The sequence below is a fragment of the Pediculus humanus genome, genomic scaffold (assembly GCF_000006295.1).
Source record: "Pediculus humanus corporis 1103172107363 genomic scaffold, whole genome shotgun sequence".
Taxonomy (NCBI): Eukaryota; Metazoa; Arthropoda; class Insecta; order Psocodea; family Pediculidae; genus Pediculus; species Pediculus humanus.
Genome location: NW_002986993.1, coordinates 46336 through 64831, shown reverse-complemented (window position 1 = coordinate 64831; position 18496 = coordinate 46336). Strand labels below are relative to the sequence as shown.

The 18496-nt window shown below is 22.7% G+C and overlaps 4 protein-coding genes across 4 annotated transcripts; 3 read left to right on the top strand and 1 right to left on the bottom strand.

Moving 5' to 3' along the window:
- Positions 1 to 496: 496 nt before the first annotated feature.
- Positions 497 to 3326, top strand: Phum_PHUM002930 (uncharacterized protein; the record flags this gene model as incomplete). The annotated part of the gene is made up of 7 exons (XM_002422554.1): positions 497 to 635; positions 764 to 857; positions 948 to 1357; positions 2137 to 2368; positions 2475 to 2704; positions 2777 to 3029; positions 3194 to 3326. 7 exons carry the CDS (start codon positions 497 to 499, stop codon positions 3324 to 3326), a joined length of 1491 nt encoding a protein of 496 aa, XP_002422599.1.
- A 486-nt stretch (positions 3327 to 3812) lies between these two features.
- On the bottom strand, positions 3813 to 6746 carry Phum_PHUM002920 (Arginyl-tRNA--protein transferase, putative; the record flags this gene model as incomplete). Its single annotated transcript, XM_002422553.1, has 10 exons — positions 3813 to 3962; positions 4060 to 4312; positions 4456 to 4610; positions 4709 to 4854; positions 5149 to 5257; positions 5707 to 5873; positions 5985 to 6179; positions 6259 to 6371; positions 6451 to 6577; positions 6650 to 6746. The coding sequence occupies 10 exons, from the start codon at positions 6744 to 6746 to the stop codon at positions 3813 to 3815; spliced, it is 1512 nt and encodes a 503-aa protein (XP_002422598.1).
- A 765-nt stretch (positions 6747 to 7511) lies between these two features.
- Phum_PHUM002910 (RalA-binding protein 1-A, putative) lies at positions 7512 to 10213 on the top strand (the record flags this gene model as incomplete). The annotated part of the gene is made up of 11 exons (XM_002422552.1): positions 7512 to 7596; positions 7679 to 7817; positions 7945 to 8138; positions 8209 to 8470; positions 8542 to 8719; positions 8802 to 8932; positions 9006 to 9186; positions 9295 to 9550; positions 9649 to 9862; positions 9938 to 10016; positions 10100 to 10213. The coding sequence occupies 11 exons, from the start codon at positions 7512 to 7514 to the stop codon at positions 10211 to 10213; spliced, it is 1833 nt and encodes a 610-aa protein (XP_002422597.1).
- Positions 10214 to 14972: 4759 nt separating this feature from the next.
- Positions 14973 to 15912, top strand: Phum_PHUM002900 (GTP-binding protein rheb, putative; the record flags this gene model as incomplete). The annotated part of the gene is made up of 4 exons (XM_002422551.1): positions 14973 to 15021; positions 15248 to 15319; positions 15396 to 15603; positions 15693 to 15912. 4 exons carry the CDS (start codon positions 14973 to 14975, stop codon positions 15910 to 15912), a joined length of 549 nt encoding a protein of 182 aa, XP_002422596.1.
- Between the last annotated feature and the right edge of the window lie 2584 nt (positions 15913 to 18496).

Sequence of the window (18496 nt, the reverse complement as noted above, 5' to 3'; positions counted from 1 at the left end):
AATGAAAAAATTATATAAAAAAGACATTTATTAAGTGCCTATTAGTTTTTTTTTTTTAAATTTATAATTAAATAAGCAGATTAAAATATTTACTTAAATATAAAAATTTACCTATTGGAAAACCTTCTGTCTAGATACACGACTGAACATGAAATTGCAATATTGCGTTTGCCTTCAAGACCAGTAGAGCTAAATGACAATAACAGAGTAAAAAAGCAACTGAAAATTTTGGTTCTCTAACTTTTTCGTTTATGGTAATTACCAAAAATTATTACTCAGGTAATTCATCTGCTTAATTATTATCGACTTATAATATTACAGTGATTATTTAAAATTTTTAGTATATTTAATTTGAAAAAAAAAGTTAATGATAAGATATTTTTAGCGCCGATTAATTTAGAACCGGTAATAGTCTATAATAGTACACCAATTTTTTTTCTAATTATAATAATAATTATTATTTTTTAGTGTTAGTAACAATATTATTAATTAAACAATGGCAAAAAACACAAGTAATGTTGATGTTAAACAATTAAATGAATTGCTTACTGAATTTGGGGAAAATTACACAGAAGCTTACTTTAACATTGAAAAGGCAACAAAAATGGATGAGGAGGGTAAAATTGATAATGCAAGTTACATTTTTATTATTGAATACAAATATTTCTTTTAAGAAAAAAAAAAAAAAAAAAAACAAGATAAAAAATATATATATTTTTATTTAAGGCTCTACCATTATATGAAATCGGTTTAAGTTTAATAGATCAAGCTCTTGCCATTCCTATTAAGGAACCATCTAAACCGGATTTTTCTTGGGAAAAAACCTTAGCAATGCTTCAGAAATTGAAAAAAACTAGGTCAGAGCACTAACACAGCATAATTTTTATATTGCATTAAATTTAATAAAAAAAAAAAACAGTTTTTATTTTTGATTTTTGTTTGTACAGGAAAGAAATTACATTAAGAATTGAGACTCTAAAATCAAATACTGAATTCACTCCAACTGAACTTCCTCCTTCATACGAGGATGCAGTATCTGATGCGAGTTTAAAACTTGAAAGAGTTGGAATAAGTGATAATGGTAACAATCCTGATCTTCCTGGGTCATCTAAATCGGATGATCTATACATACCACCCTCTATGGTGTATGATCCACTCTTGTTAGCTAATCTTAACATAAATTTAGAAACAAATTCCCAAAATAATGACTTGTTACAGTCAGAAAATGAAATAAAAATTGCTGAAAATGAAGATATTATATTCAGTTGCAATAATGTGCTATTGTATTTTATTGCTCCTGATGGAAGGGTTAGTTCGACAACAGAACCAAATAAACTTATAATTGCCCGAATTTACGGTGAGTAAAATCAATGTGTTTGGTAAACACTGGCTTGTCTATATTTTACAAATAATTTAGAATTTCAATTTGTGCACTTTTTAATTAATTTTATCAATCAGAATTTTAAGTTTAATTTTGAAATTAGTTTAAAATAACATATTTTTTAGACCAAACATGTAGCGTTCTAGATCAGGCATTAAATGAAATTGTGTCTGATTTAAAAAGAGAATTAAGTGACAAAAAAAAAAAAAAAAAACATCATCACTACAAGTTGCCCAGAAGAAAACATCATAAAAAAAGCAAAAAAAAATGTATGAAAGTAAAGGTTTGATGAGTTTCTTTCTGGTGACGGTTTTTTTTTTTAAAAAAAAAAAAAATATCGGTGAAAGGTATTGCTTCTTTTTACATAGTATTTTTAAACTCGAATGTTTTTTTTTGTTTTGCACGAGTAGTTACAAAAAAAACTAAACTGATTAATATGTTAATCTTCTTATTTTAATAAGAATGAGTATTTTATTTTTTTTTTAATAACTAATAATTAGAAATTTTAAATAACACATAATTTTTCAGGCATTATTACATTTTCTTTTAGGTATTCATCATCACCTTTAGTTACTAAAATCACTTTGCTGAAATTAATTTTATATTTTTTTTATGATAAATAATCTTTAAATTTTCAATTTTTTTTTTTCAACGCCTGTTCTACTGCATTAATTAACATTAAAATCATTTGAATTTGCTTGACGAATGAATAATAATATTTAATAGATTTGACATTATTAATTTGTATTTACTAGATGAAAATTCAGAAGAAAGAACTTTCTTACAAGTGGGATCCTTTGTATATCCTTTAATACCTGGAGTGTCTCCCTGCACTAGGAGCAAAGAAGGAATTTTTGTTTTGCCTGATATCAGTTCGAATTTAAAAGGTGCAGCTGTTGGTATTATTGTACCTGAAGAACTTGAAGATCAGTTTCATGAAATTTTTAATTCTCTTTTAAATGAAGTTAAAGTTTCTGGTCGCTCTAGGTATTTTTTTTTTTTTTTTTTTTTTTTTTTAAATGAAATAAAAAAAATTTTGTCATGAATTAAATTGTTTGTTAAAAATTTATATTATTTTTTTATTTAAACGAAGTGCTTCGATTAGTGGAACTTCTAAATTATTAAAGGGAGCATCATATTTAGCTAGTAATATTATAAGAGGAGCTGGAACGACTGCTAAATACTTGGATTCTTCCGTACCTAGATTTATGGATAATATGAATCCCTCCACTGCTCCGACTGAAATCGATCCTAACGTACAGAAAGCAGTAGAAATGGCGAAAGTAGTTACGGGGAAAGCAGTGAACGTTACGGAATATTTAGGTAATTAAATCGATCTGAAATTATTTATTGTTGGAGTTATCGGTAAATAAAATTTACCTTTAAAAAAAAAAGCTACCAAAGTCGGAATGGCGACAGCTGCGTTGGGAAGGTACCTGGGACCGCATATTCAAAATCAAAGTTCTAAATTACTAACTTCGGTTACAAACATGTCCGAATTAGAAGCTACTCAAACCGTCGATTCTGCTTTAAATACCGTTACAAATGCTGTCGAAGGCGTATCCATTATTTACGGGGGACTAGAAACAGCCGCCAATATTTTGGCGCGAAGTTTGTCAAACAATACAGTAAAAATAATTGAATACAAGTAAGTGTCAAAATAAAATTTATTTATTTGTAAAAAAAATACGTCTATTTATAAAATTATTAATTTATAACTTTATTTTATAGGTATGGAGAAAATGCCGGAGCTTTAACCAATAACGCAATCGAAACGGTTGGAAATTTATACTATACTAAAAACAATTTTAGAGTTTTAAAACCGAAGGGATTCGTTAAAGCAACTCTAAGAGGAGCGGGAAATGCATTACTCGAAGAAAGAAAAAATGTAACAAATCAATCGGATTCAAATTTAAATAATAATAATAATAATAAATCACAATAAAATATAATGTCAACTTATTAATACAATGTCAACTTTCAATTAATTTGATATTAAAACGAATGTTTATTTTTTTTCAAGAACGTTTTATTTATTTTTTTTTATAAGTAGGCGGTGATAATTATTTTTTTTGTTAATTTTAGAATCTCATTGTTAATTTTTTAAACGTTATTCGAATGATTTAAATCGATTTTAATTTTTTTTTTAGAAGTTAATATGTTTTTTTATTTAATTTTTTGGCAAATAATATTTTTATTTTTTTTTTTTTACAAAAACTTTTATAAATGAGAAAGCGTGTGCCAAGAATTTATTTTGTTAATTTTTTATATTATAACGTTTTTATAATATATATATATATATATATATATTTTATGCAAGTTTAAAAAAAAATTTTTTTTTTTTATTAAACTAAATAAAACGTTTTCCTTCACTTTATATTTCACGCCGTAATTAATTACTTGTTGGTTTGTTTTTAAAATAAAATAATTATTAAACTCTGAGAAGAAGAATATTTTTAGAACATAATTTACCGACTAATTTAGCATATTCCATTATTTCATCCAATTCTTTATTTGTTACTTTTTTAATTTTTTTATAATGTCCAAGTGGCATTGCCGTTCTATTATGTAGTATTAAAATCTATAAGAGAAAAAAAAAAAAGAAAGAAAATAACGGTTTTTTATAATAATAATAATAATGATAATACCACCAATATTTATTTAATATTGAAGCCTACATCAGAACAAGTTATATTATTAGAATTGACATCAATTCCTGAAGTTTCGTTCAGCCGGCAATATTTATTAACATTTAACTTTTCCTCGCAATCTTGATAAGGATGCCAAGTAAAAACTTCAGGGCAAAGTAAAAAAGACGGTTTAAAAGCTGCTTTATATTTTATTTTAATACATGAATGTATATAAAATCCCATGTAATAATAATTTAAATCAGGAAAACGACTAGAAAGTTTTCTCGTGAATTCCAATTCTCTACAAAAAAAAAATATATTAATTAAACGTTTATCAATATTTAATTTTTATTTGAATAATAATAATAATAATAATAATAATAATAATAATAATAATAATAATAATAATAATAATAATAATAATAATAATAATAATACCTTAACGCCCCGTATGTTCCAAGAGATAAATGAGAATAATCGGGATCGTAAAAAAAATAAACGGAAGAAACACATTTGGGAAGAATATCAATAACTCCGACAGCTATCAATTTATTATCAAGCCAATAATGTTGATGGTACGACCCGTAAACACTCTTTGCCTAAAATTAAAAACTATAATCGTTTAAACAACGACGCCATTTTGATTTATTGATTTTAACGGTTTTTAAATAAAAAATAGGAGGCCACAGAATCATACCTCTAAAGGAGTATCAATTAAAAAATCAGTATATGCTACATCATCGCAATCATGATCCGGACTATTATGTATCGCTTTTTGATATTTAGCAAATAAACAACTACTTTCTTTAAATGTATCTTTAAATTTAGGAGATTTAACCGAGACTAAAGAAATCTATAAAAATTAATTTTGAACAAAATTATTATTATTATAATTATTAAATGAAAATATATTATAAATTTTTTTTTTGTAATTAGTTGTACTAAAATCATTATGTGATGAGATATAATATATATAATCTGGTTTAGAAATTTATATTATTACAAGAGTTATTTTAAATATAATAATTTTACTGAATTTAAAATTCTGTGTCCTCCATTTTCTGCATTGCAAAAAATCTACTACCTGCAAAGGAGATGTAACAAGAAACCTTTCAAATTGATTTTCCGTTATTTTACTAGGGAGATCTTTGTGAACACTTATTTGATATCGCTTATATAAATCAAAAACTATACCAAATGTGTTGTGAAATTCTTCACTCGGAGGAAATGATCTAACTAAAGAAATCTGAAATAGATTTACTCGTTAAAGTTTTTTAAAAATAATTTTCATTAAATAAATATTAACTCTTTTTAAAAAAAAATTTTCAAATTTAAAAATAATCGTTTTTGAACGACTAAAAAAACAAAAAAAACCCGATTATGATTTCTTTAAAGCAAAACAATTAGACACAGTCTTTAAAATCAGTAAAATCTGAAATTATAAATTTATTAGTTAGTTATTATTAAAATATGAAAAAGTAAAATAGAAATTCGTAAAAATTTTCAAATGAATTACTTTGGAATTAGTTATTGTTAATTAATTTAACGGTTTTTTAAGCAAGTTTTAAGTTAAGATGGACATTATTCCTAAATTTAAAATATTATTGTTATTATTGTTAAAAATTTAAATAAAATGTAATTTAATGATTGATTGTAAAAAGAATAAACAAAGTTTAAATTAATTCGGAAACTTACCTTAAAATTATGAGCTTGATTTTCGGGTAAAGCATTATCTAAATAATCTTCAAGAGTTTTAGTGACTGGATACCTTTTCTTTTCTACAAGCTTTTTTGCAATTTCTTCATCTGTAAACCCTTGATTTTGTAATTTTTGCCTTTTTCTTTCAATTCTTAAATATTTTGCTTTCATTAAATGGCATTTTTTAGGCTTCTCTAAAAAAAAATTTTATTTATACTTAAAACATATTTATTTCATTTAATTCATTCTTCAAAAAATGAATGATTATTCCAAACCTTCAGAAATAGTATTTTGAGATAATGAGCATTCGGCTGACACTTTTTCAGAATTTGTTTTAACGGAAGAAATTTTTTCATCGGAACGAATTTCATCAACAGTAGAAATGGTAGAAATATTCATAGGTGTAAATTTTTTATTTACCGCTTTATCATCATTGTTTAAATAATGCATTTCCTTATGTTGAGTAATTTCTAGAAAAATTGATAAATAAAATTTTATAAATGAAAATTAGTATGAGTAATTAATTACTCTAGAATATATTAAACCAACCTGTGTTTCTATAATTTTTTTCCTTTTTTATATCTCCAGTAATTAAAAAATTATTAAATTTTCTAAGTAGTTTTTTTTGAGTTTTAGATGGTTTAAAATCGTTAGCTTCACACCTATAAATAAATTAGGTTCAAAATGATAAACTTGGTTTTATTTCAAATAAAACTAGGAAAAAAAAATCATAAAACTTACCTAATTGTATACAGAGGGCAACATGTATTTTTCATTATAGATTTATAACAATATGTCCCGCATCTTCTCCACCCTCTGTCTATCATATTTTGGTAATCTTCAACTGTTAGTCGATGTGCATACAATCCTAAAACATGACACAAGCATTTTGTGAATGATGTAAAATGAAAATTGAATTTTTAAAAATAATTTTTAATACCGTAAGTATGAGAACCATCTTTTGATGAACAATAACCACAATTATTTTTTCTTTGCTCTGAATAATATTCTACTATGCTTGGACAGTAATCTTCCATAGTTATAAAAAAAAAAAAAAACTGCAGAGAAATTAATAAATAAATAACATACTCAGATTAAAGAACATACGTAAAATTTACAACATAGGCCTAAAACAGAAGATTAAAAATATTTTATGTAATGTCTTTTAATAACTTAATAATAATTTTGGTAAATTAGTTAATACTAGATTGAAATAAGAATCATAAAATATAATAATACAGCGTATTGATTAATATTTTTCATAAATTTTTCTGTAAAACGAATATTAGCAAAAGAAATTTTTTTTTTTTTTTTTAAATGTTTTTTTATTCTTTAATATTAAATAATAAAAGAAAATTATTAGAAAGCAGAATGAAAATTTAAAAACTAAGAAATTTGAAAAATATGATAATGATTAAAATCAACATCCGTACTATTTCAAATTTCTTTATTTAAATACAGTCAAGTTGATAATATTTTCTATCGTGCAACCAGTGACTGAAATAATTTGACCTATATATAGCACTGCATTTTAAGTAGTTTTTACTCTATGACTTTGTTAATTTAAATTTTAATGTCAAAGGAAGCTTTATAATTATAAATTAAATTAATTTTTAAATATTAAATTAAAAAATAACATGCAATACTAAAAGTAGAATTTAATTTAATTTTAATTATGTTATGTTAATAAAAAAGTTGTAATATTTTTAAGTATTTTAATTGATTATTTTTTAAAATTTTATTATACATGCAATGTTTTTATTTCTTTGGTAAAGTGTGAAAAAGAAAATAATTTTTAATAAATGGAATTCGAAAGCCCCGATGTTGAAAAAGATTTCCCTGGTTTATATGCTTCTGACTTAAGTAAAAAATGCAATGAAAGTGATTGTAAGTTAAACTTAAATATAACTTAAAATATAAAATTTAAAAAAAAAAAATTTTTTTCTTATTGTTACAATTGTGCTTACAGTTAGTGATGAAGCTCATGATAAATCATTTAAAAAAGATTTAATTATTGGAAAAAAAAAAGACAAAAAAGATTCGAAAAAGGATAGAGGTTATGCTGCTTTAGAGGGTGAAAGTTCTGTTGATGAAGACACAGATTTGAAGTAATTATTATTATTATTACATTTTATTCATGTTGAAAATAATAAGTATATAAGTTTTTAAAAATTAGGCATTTAATGAGTGAAAATTTAATTATGTTGCATTGTGAAATTTTATATAAAATTTTAGGAGTCCGTGTAAATCGAAAAAAAGCAAAACGTTTAAATTTTCTTCTAAGAAAGCAGAAAAAAAAGAAAAAATTAAAGATAAAGATAAAGATAAAGATGTAGATAAAAAAGATAAAGAAAAAAAGGATAAGGATAAAGTAAAAAGTAAAGAAAAAAAGAAAATTAAAAACAGTGAAGAAATTTTAGATTCGAATGGTAAATTATTATTTATGCTCTTTAACATTTTAAATATCATTTGCAAGACTCAAAGCAAATATTTTTCTAGAAAACCACAATGTTTTTGGAGTTAATCTTTCTACTGCAGTCGAGAGGAATGGTTGTTTGGATGGTGTTCCAATTCCATTGGTTGTAAGAAATTGTATAGATTGTATTCACAGTTTCGGTTTAAATTTAGATGGATTATATAAAATTCTCGGTATGAAATCAAAAGTTCTAGCCGTGAAAAAAATGTACAATGCAAGAGAAAATGTTTCATTGGGAGAGTGTGATGTACCTGTTGCAACTTGTTTGCTAAAACTTTTCTTAAAGTAAATAATTTAATTTTATTAAATATTAAGTAATCAACTATGTTTATTAAAACACCTATTGTACATTTCAGAGAATTACCCGATTCATTACTTACCACAGAGTTATTGGCAAGATTTGAAGAGGCTGGTGCAATAATGGAATTAGATTTAAGAGAAAAAACTCTACAGAATTTATTAGCTCAATTACCTGTTGTGAATAAAATTTTGTTGGGGTGGCTCATAAATCATTTTGATATAGTTACAATGCATGTAAGAAATCATATAACAACTCGTAACAAATTTAAATTTTATCAAAATTGATTGCTTATTGAAATTGTTTTTTGTTCATTAGGAAAAACATAATAAGCTAAATGCCCAATCGATTGCTATGACATTTAGTCCTGTATTACAAATGAGTCATAGATTGCTTACTGCATTTTTATGCCATTGCAAACCTCTGTTCTCGAATATAACAATCGAAAGGTAAGGTTCATACATTTAAATAAAAATTTCATCAAAGGTTTTATATTAAAATATATATATGGAATTATTGAAGGTACATTCCACCGCTTTGTCCAGGAAGTGCATTTCCAGAAAAACCAGATGAAATATCATTGGAATTAAAAAAACAAGAGTTATTATTAAATCAATTACATAGAGAAATGAGCGAAGGATTTGTTTCGAAAAAAAAAGAAGAGCAGTTATGGGAAGTTCAAAGGATAGTCACTCAATTAAAAGTATGTAGATAAAGTTGCATTCGGTATAAAATGGCAAATAATTATTGACAAAATGCATAAGTTTTTTTTTTTTTTACACTGTACTTACTTAATTTTTTTGCATTTTAGAGAAAACTTAGAAGTTTTCATAAATTTAGTGAAATAAATACTGTGGTTAAAAGTTTCGAAGAAGATTGTAAACCAAATGTAGAGACCTCTTGTGAAAATAAAATCAATGTAACAGAAAAAAATGTTTCTCCCATTCAGTTAAATTTAAAATTAAGTAACTCAAAGGAAAATTTAAACGATAGCAAAAATGAAGAAGGAGTACCGAATAAAGGAAATAAATTAAATTCCACTTCTCCTGAAAAGGTTGTAAAAAAAGGTAAAATTCAAAAAGTTTAAAGTTTTTTATGATCCGTTTTAATAAATTAATTTATTATGAGATACGTAAAAAAACGAAATTTTTTTTTGTAATTTTAGAAAAATCACCAAATCAGTCGTCGTCACCCGAAATACCGCCTTCTACGAATAAAATTTTAAAAGAATCACAATTTCCCTCCGATTTGAATTTAGAACAACTCAAATGCGAATTAGAATACAAAGAATTGTTAAAATTTCAAACTGCACTAAAAAATAGAATAGCTCAAGAAAAAGAACTTATTTCTGAATTAAACACAAAAATTCTTTTTTATGGGTAAATGAATAACAAAAACAAAAAAAAAAAATGGCTATAATATTCCTTATTACAATAATCAAATTTATTTTTCAGGAAGGACGTTTTAAATTCACCAAAAACCGAAACTTTTACAAATGTTGAAAAAATAGAGAAAGACTGTGAAACATTACAAGTACGTAATTTTATATATTATTTAAAAAATATTCAATAATTTATTAAAGGTTTAATTAATATCATTACTTTTTTTTTGGGCAGAAAAAAATAAAAGGGCTGCTATTGAAGATTTTCGAAGAACGATTAGCTTGCATAAAGCTTAAGGTTTACATAAATATTTTGACGATTCCAGAAAAAGGAATGCAGGAATGCTGAGGAGAATAATTAAAAAACCATTTAAAAAAAAAAATTAATTTTTAAAAATTATAAATAATTATTTTTAGTTTTTAATTTTTTTAAATTATATTTTTTTTGTTTAAAATTTAAATTTAACCTTTTTTAAAATTTCGTTTACGTATTCCTCTAAATTGGGATTTAATAATTGCTCCTCACCTTTCCGTTTAACCTTTGGAAATTTTCTCGGGGGAGGTATCGCCGGATTAAATTTAACCGTATCGGGACTAAAAACTTCGAAATATTGTTCGGGTGACCTAAATCATTATTTTAAAAAAATGTAATTTTTAAATTATTTCTATATAAAAAAAAAAAAAAAAAAAAAAGAAAAAGAAAAAAATTTAAAAATAACTTACAGTTTTATAAATGATTTTTTTTGATTATTATTATTATCTCCGGTATCGACGGCTAATTTCGCTATATTTACCGCAAAATCCCGAACGGAAGGATGATAATGCTTCTGCAAAAAAAAAAAAAAAAGAAAAAAAAAAAGTCACGTTATTATTTTCCTGAATTAACTTTAAAAAAAAAAAAAAAAAAAATTTAAGTCTAACCTGTAAAAGAAGCAACTCCCACAATGAAGTAGCAAAAGCATTGCAATATTCAGGTTCTTCCATTTCAGGGAAATAAATTCCCTGTCCCTGCGCCGATTCGAGTTCCAATAAAATGTCCGTCGAACTATTAACCTATTTATAAAAATAAACATTTTTTTTTTTTAAATTATTAATAAACATACCTTTTCCCGAACCGGTGATTAAAATTTACTTAATTTCCTTTTTGAAACTACTTTACCTGTAAAATATTTCCAATTAAACTTAAAACGGCTAAAGATCCGTTGGGTAAAACTTGTAAAGCCAAAGTTGTGAGTCGCTTCGTGAATGCCAAGAGTCTTTGCAACGATAAATGTTGACGTCTTTTGAGTAAAATAAAATTTGTTGTTTTTAATATTACCGGTAAATCACTGTGATTGATACCTGAAAAAAAAAAAAAAAAAAAAAAATTACTTGATGTATGCATGTAGTTTTCCATATTATGTAAATTTGAGTATACACCCTACCTGAATTGACTTCCAATATGTTTGTATAAAAATGGGAATAAAATCTCACTGGATCAATGTAAATCGTAGCACCTTGATAGTAAAGCACGGTGAAAACGGTCCAAACGCAACAAAGTCTTTCTTGATAATTTAAATTTTCATTTTGTATCAATTGATCCAAAACGATAATTAAATCTTGATAGAATTCTACGTTAATGCAATGTGCAAATCTATCCAATAAAAAAAAAAAAAAATTATAAATTCTTTTTGAATAAACGTTTTTGAAATTTTTTTTGTTGTTGAAAATTACTTGGCAACTCCTTCGAGAGCTCCTTTCAAAAGTTTAGACGATGAATTTTCTTTTAATATTCTAAAATAAATGGTGAATATTATTTTTGTTACTTCCGTCAAACATTGCTCTTTGAATTTTCTATTTTCTTCTGCTTTCGTTTCTAATAAATCGTTTTGAAGATGGAGAGATTTCTTGATCCTCTAAAAATTAAAATATATATATATATATATTTTAAATTATTATAATTCTCGACAATGTTACAATTAAAAATTTGTCATTCGCTTACTTTTTTTTCTCTTTTCGATAATTGTATCATTCGACTTCTTTTAGCTTCTTCTTTTTTTTTCCTTATTTCCTCTTCTTTTTCTTTATCAAGGCTGACATCTTTTAAATTTAACGACAAAAGTACATTAAGGACTTCATTGTGTACAATGTTTCGTTTGGATTTGACAAATTTATTGATATTTCTCACAGCCTAAAATAAAATTTTTAATCACACTGTCATTATTTAATTTATATATAAAATTACACACTTAATTTCTTTTTTAATAATATTAGCAATAAGTTTAAATTTGAACCAACCTCTAAAGACATGGCACCTTTTTTATCGGTTTTAAATAATGTTTTAATCGCTTCGGAGACAATTTTTCTAATGGTTTCTCTTCCGTTATTTAAAAATGGAACTATTAAATGTACAATATTTTTAGAAAAATTAAAATACTGATGAGAATTGAAAACATCACATAAACACTTTAAAGCAGTTTCTGCCAATTTTACTTGAGCCTGAAATTTTTTTACTCTTATTTAATATTTAATTTTTTTTTTTTAATGTTACGAATGAAAAAAAAAAAACATTTTAATTTTTACTTACTTCCGTTACAATCCTTTGATCCCCTTTTTTCCTTTTGAAAACATTAACTATCTTTTCAATTTCTTTTAAATAATCTTTGTAATATTTAAGCAAATTATTTTCATAACCTTGCAACTGCTTAACAGCTTTTTTCACTAGAAATAACAAAAAATTATTAGAAAAAAAAAAAGTAATTATAGTTTTTATAAGGGTGAATTGAAAAAAATGAAATTGAAATTTTACATTTAACATTTTGTTCATTATGATGCTTTATCTGATATTCAGGTAACAGATCTTTAAATACTTCTACTAAAGAAACAAGTGCTAATTTTCTTACAGTAAGGTACACTCCAGGCTCGTTGTCATTTAACATTTCTAATAATGGCTTGAAATTATGAATCTGTAATTAACAATGAAAAGTATTATTTTTTTTTTTTTTTTTTTTAACTGTAAAGAAATAACATTATGTTCAAAGTTTGACGAAAAACAAAAGTTTTAAAATAATGTATATCAAGTTATATGTTAATATGTCAAATGATTTCAATATAATTACAAATTAAAAATAATTATCGAATAAATTATTTTACCTTTTCTTCTGGATTTTCTGTAAGTCCGGAGCATAATACACCAATTTTCACTTTTTTCTTCTGGAAAATAAATTCTCTACAAGCTACTAAATCAGCAGCACGAACTTCCTCAGCATGTCCTAGTCTTTGCATTCCTTCAAACCCAACATCTTCTTTTAATACTAATAATAATATAAAAAAAGATTATCATTCAAATAATGAAAAAGAAATCATATATGAAAGTATATATAAAAGAATTTAAAGCATTTCAGTTCGATTTTATCATTACTAATTCTAAGCATTATATAAATAAAATAATATTATTATATTATATATAATATAATATATTATAATAATATATAATATAATATAATAATATAATATATATTATAATAATATATTATATTATATACTATAAATTATATTATAATATATAATATAATATATATTATATATATAATATTTATAATATATACATAATAAATATTATATTATTAATATAATAAATAAATATTATAATAATATATAATATATTATTTTATTATAATATTATATTACATATTATGATATAATTTATAATATATAATATAATATATTATTATAATATATATTATATTATATATTATATATATAATTATATAAAACTAAGCAAAAAATTTACCTTTTTTATTCGTTTCCGTTTGAAGGTTTTCTTCATCTTCGCTACTATTTACTTCTTCCGAACGAACAATTATTTCTTTAGAAGACTTAATGGGTAATAAATATTTTTTTTTAGGATGACTTGAAGTTATTACTGAATGTTCATACTCATTTTCATAATTTTCCAACTCCTCCAATTCTTTGCGTTTTCTTTTTTTGGTTTTGAAATTTTTTTCAGACCTTTATTAAAATAAAGATTTTTATTATTAAAATTTAAAACGATTTTTAATGATAATTATTATAATTTGTCTTACCTTTCAACATTAACATTTTTTAAAAATTTATAACTTTTACTGGCAGCTGCATTTCGAAGGAAAGATAAGTCTTCATTATCGATTGTATCCAATAACTCATTTTCATTATCGCTGTTATCTTGTTCTATGTTAGACGATTCATTTCTCACTGAAATTGGTCTATGTTTTTTCTTAGGATAAGCTCTATTTCGTCTTGTTTTTAATTTACCTTGCTTAAGAAGTTTTGTACGTAATTTATTATTACGTTTTACAGAGCTTACTTTACATTTCGATTTTCCCTAAAAAAAAAAAAAAAAACAAAAAAATAATAAATAAATAATTTCTCTAAAATTTTTTAATGCACGTGCACACATTCTAATCAGTGGAGCACATATACATTAATATACATTACTTACACGAGCCATGTAATTTTTCTTACTGAATGAAAAATGTAAAAATAAAAAATAAAAACGATGAAATGGCTACTTTTTTTTTAAAAAAAAATTATTTAAACTTTCTTTAGCATATTAAATACGTTAAAAACATTAAAAATTATAATCAAAATTTCTAATGGAAATCCTCATTGGTGCATTCGTAAAACAGACAAAATGCGTTGTTGCCATTTCAAACTCACTATAATAATTTTATTATAGGTTACATTAATAACTTATTATGTAATTTCCCAGTACATTTTTTAATCACTAACTTATATCGTGACAACGAATATTTAAAATAAATTCATGTCCACGATTTTTAGTGTATGAAATTTGCTGCAAATAAAAGACACAACATTTTAAACAAAAAAAAAAAGCTAAACTTTTGTAATATTAAGTGATTTATGTACAATACAATAAACCATAGGTTAAAAAAAAAATTAATAGTGATTTTCGAACAGTGTTAAAAATATGGACTATCTGACATTTAGCAAAGCCTATTAATAAGACGTATTTAGAATGATTATTTTGAGCGTAGCAATTTTTTAAAATTACATTTTGTTTATAAGTATTTATATAGAAAATTTTGACTAACGACACGGTATCAGGTGTACATGTAAATTATTACAAAATGCCTGCAAAACAAAGAAAAATTGCTATTATGGGATATAGATCCGTAGGTAAACATGAATCTATAGAATTATGAATGAAGTCGTAGAACGAATTTTTTTTTTTATTGTAAATAATACATTAATGCATTACCTCAAAAAATTATTTTTTTATTTTATTAATTATAAATTATAATGAAATTTTACATTCCCCAATTCCCCATCATTATTATTATTATTGTTTATTATTACTGAATTTTTTTTTTTTTTTTTTTTTTTTTTTTTTTGTCTTGAACAGGGAAATCGTCCTTAACCCTTCAATTTGTAGAAGGGCAGTTTGTTGATTCATATGATCCTACAATAGAAAACAGTAAGAGTTAACTTTTTTATGAATTCATTCTTTTAAGAAAATTTTGTATTAAGTTTACAACATTTAAATATTTCAGCATTTACAAAATTATTTAGAGTCCATAGTCAAGATTATGAGGTAAATTTAGTTGACACTGCAGGCCAAGATGAATATTCAATTTTTCCAGCACAGTACTCAATGGACATTCACGGTTATGTTTTAGTTTATTCAATTACATCAGCCAAATCTTTCGAAGTTATACAAGTGATATATGACAAATTGTTAGATATGACTGGAAAAGTAAAGTATGTTTAGAATTTTAATAATAATATTGTTAAGTTATTAACTTATGTACAAATGATTATTATTATTATTATTAATAATATAATTTCAGAGTCCCAATAGTGTTGGTTGGAAATAAAACTGATTTGCATATGGAAAGAATGATAAGCTCGGAAGCTGGTAAAAGGCTGGCAGATTCGTGGAAAGCATCATTTTTGGAAACTTCTGCTAAAAAAAATGAATCAGTAGCTGATATATTTCATACTTTATTAGTTGAAATAGAAAGAGCAAATGGTAATGTTAAAGAAAAGGGTAATTGCATAGTATCATGAAAAAATTTGAGATTGTATCATTCCTAAACTTTAAAAAAGCTTCTTCTGTTGTAATAAATATTAAATAGTAATAATAATAATGATAATAATAATAATAATAATAATAAAATAAAATAATTATAATAACAATAATAACAATTATAAAGAAAATAAAATGATTATTATAATGATGATGATGTTACGATAATAATTTACGAACATGATGCTAATAATGGTGATGATAATTTTTTTTTTTTTTAAAAATGTGTTGAAAGTTACAGATTTTGTCAATTTTTTTTTTACTATGTACATATATCGATTAAAAAAAAGTACATAACCTATGTGTACTATACATACATAAGTTATTCGAGCAGTAATAACTTTGACACATTTTGTAACGAGTGATTTTCCTTTAAAATTCAAATTAAGTGTTTGGATTGCACTTGAGCATTTATCGAGAAATTATTATTTCAAATATATATATATATATAAATTTTAGAAAATTTTATTTAAATAATTTATGTATAAATTCCGTTAAATAAAATTTATCTTGAAAATAATGTATACTTAAATATTGAATTTACATTTGTGCTATACAAAAAAAAAAAAAAAAATTATAAAAAAAAAATTTTTACTTTTTATTTAGATTTAAGTTTCTGAAACTTTTTTTTTTTTTCTTTTTTTTTTTTTTTTGGGTCAATAAAAGATAAATTACAATTGAAACAGTTGGATTTTTTTTACCTTTTAATAATAATAATAATAATAATAATAATAAATGACTTAATATAAAAAAAAAAATTTGTTTTTAATAAGAAAGTTTTGTTATTAATTATTATTAATTTGTTGCAATTTTTATTGTAATTTAAGTTATTATTATTATTATTATTGAAAAAATATATATATATATATAAAAATATTTTATAACTTTGTTACTGAAAATAAAGAATACATAATTAATTTAAAATTATTTTTTAAAATTTATTTTTAAAAATCCTTCATATTGAACGCAAAAAAAAAAAAAAAAAAAAATTGCAATTCGAATCCCCATCACAATGTAGAATTTAAATTTAAATTATTTAATTTTTTTTTACTTTTTAATTATTGATTATTATCAATACAATTATCAATAAATAAATCAATTACCTTTTTTTAAATAATAATAATAATAATTGTTTATGATTATCGATTGATTAAAAATAAATTATTTTCAAAATAGAAAAAAAATCTGTTCGAATAAATTAATGTAAAAAAAATTTACATACATTTTTTCCCTGTCTTCCTAACATAATTTACATAAACAATTATTAATACATAAAATATTTATTTATTTTTATCCTCTCTTTTATTAAAATTTATTAAAATAACACATTTCAGAATGAAAAATCCAATTTTTGCAATTCCAATTTAAATAAGGAAAAGGAAAAAAATTTTCTAAAAAAAAAAACAAAAAAAATTTTCCATGTTTTTTAAATTATTATTATTATCATTATTATTATTAAATAATTTTTTTTTGATCGTTCAATTTTTTTTAATTTATTTATATTAATAATAATCGTACATGATAAGATTTCCCTAAATCATAAATAAATAAAAACAGATTAATAATTATTTTCAATTATATATATATAATATATGATAAAAAAACATTTTATTGAAATAATCAAACAGGCTCCATACATTTCCCAAACAAGAATAAAAATTAATTTTAAATCCAAATATTTTTTCTTATGTAGTAATAATAATAATAATAATAATAATAATAATAATAATAATAATAATAATAATAATAATAATAATAATAATAATAAGTTAATGACATCCCTTTTTTAAAATTTTTTGGGATTCCCTCATGTTTGTAAACCCAGCTTGAAAAAAACCGTTAAAATATACTATAAAGAATTGAGTTGAAGGTACTCTGTGAGTTTATATATATATATAAAATTGCCATTTTTTTTTTTTTTTTTTGAAATTATTTATTTTTAATTCAAAATGAAAAATTTAATTAAATTATTTATTTAATTTTTTTTTTTTATTAAATTAACAAATACAACCGCCAAAGTGTATACATAATCTCAACCAAAAGAAAAAAAAAAACTTCATATACATACATATATATATATATATATAATTAAATTTATATTTAGACGATATATTATTATTATTATTATTATTATTATTATTATTATTATTATTATTATTATTATTATTACGGTATAACATCAAAACTACAAATTAAAAACTAATAATAATAATAATAATAACAATCATGATTTTCATTATGGTAATTATATATTTAAATTTTTTTCCTATCAAATTCCCATAAATTCCTGTGTGAAAATAATTTATTTAATAAATTCCAATTAATTTATTAAAATAAAAGAAAAATTTATTAAATTTTTTCAAATTTTGTACAAAAAAAATAAAATTTTATTATTAATAATTAGTTTGGCAAGCAATAATTACCAAAAGAAAAATAAATTAAATTAATATATATTTATTTATTTAAATAAAATAATTGGCCTTTTGAAATATATATATATATAGGAAATTTCATTTTTTTTATTAAAAAAAAAAAAAAAAAAAAACGTATTAGCTGATTTATTAT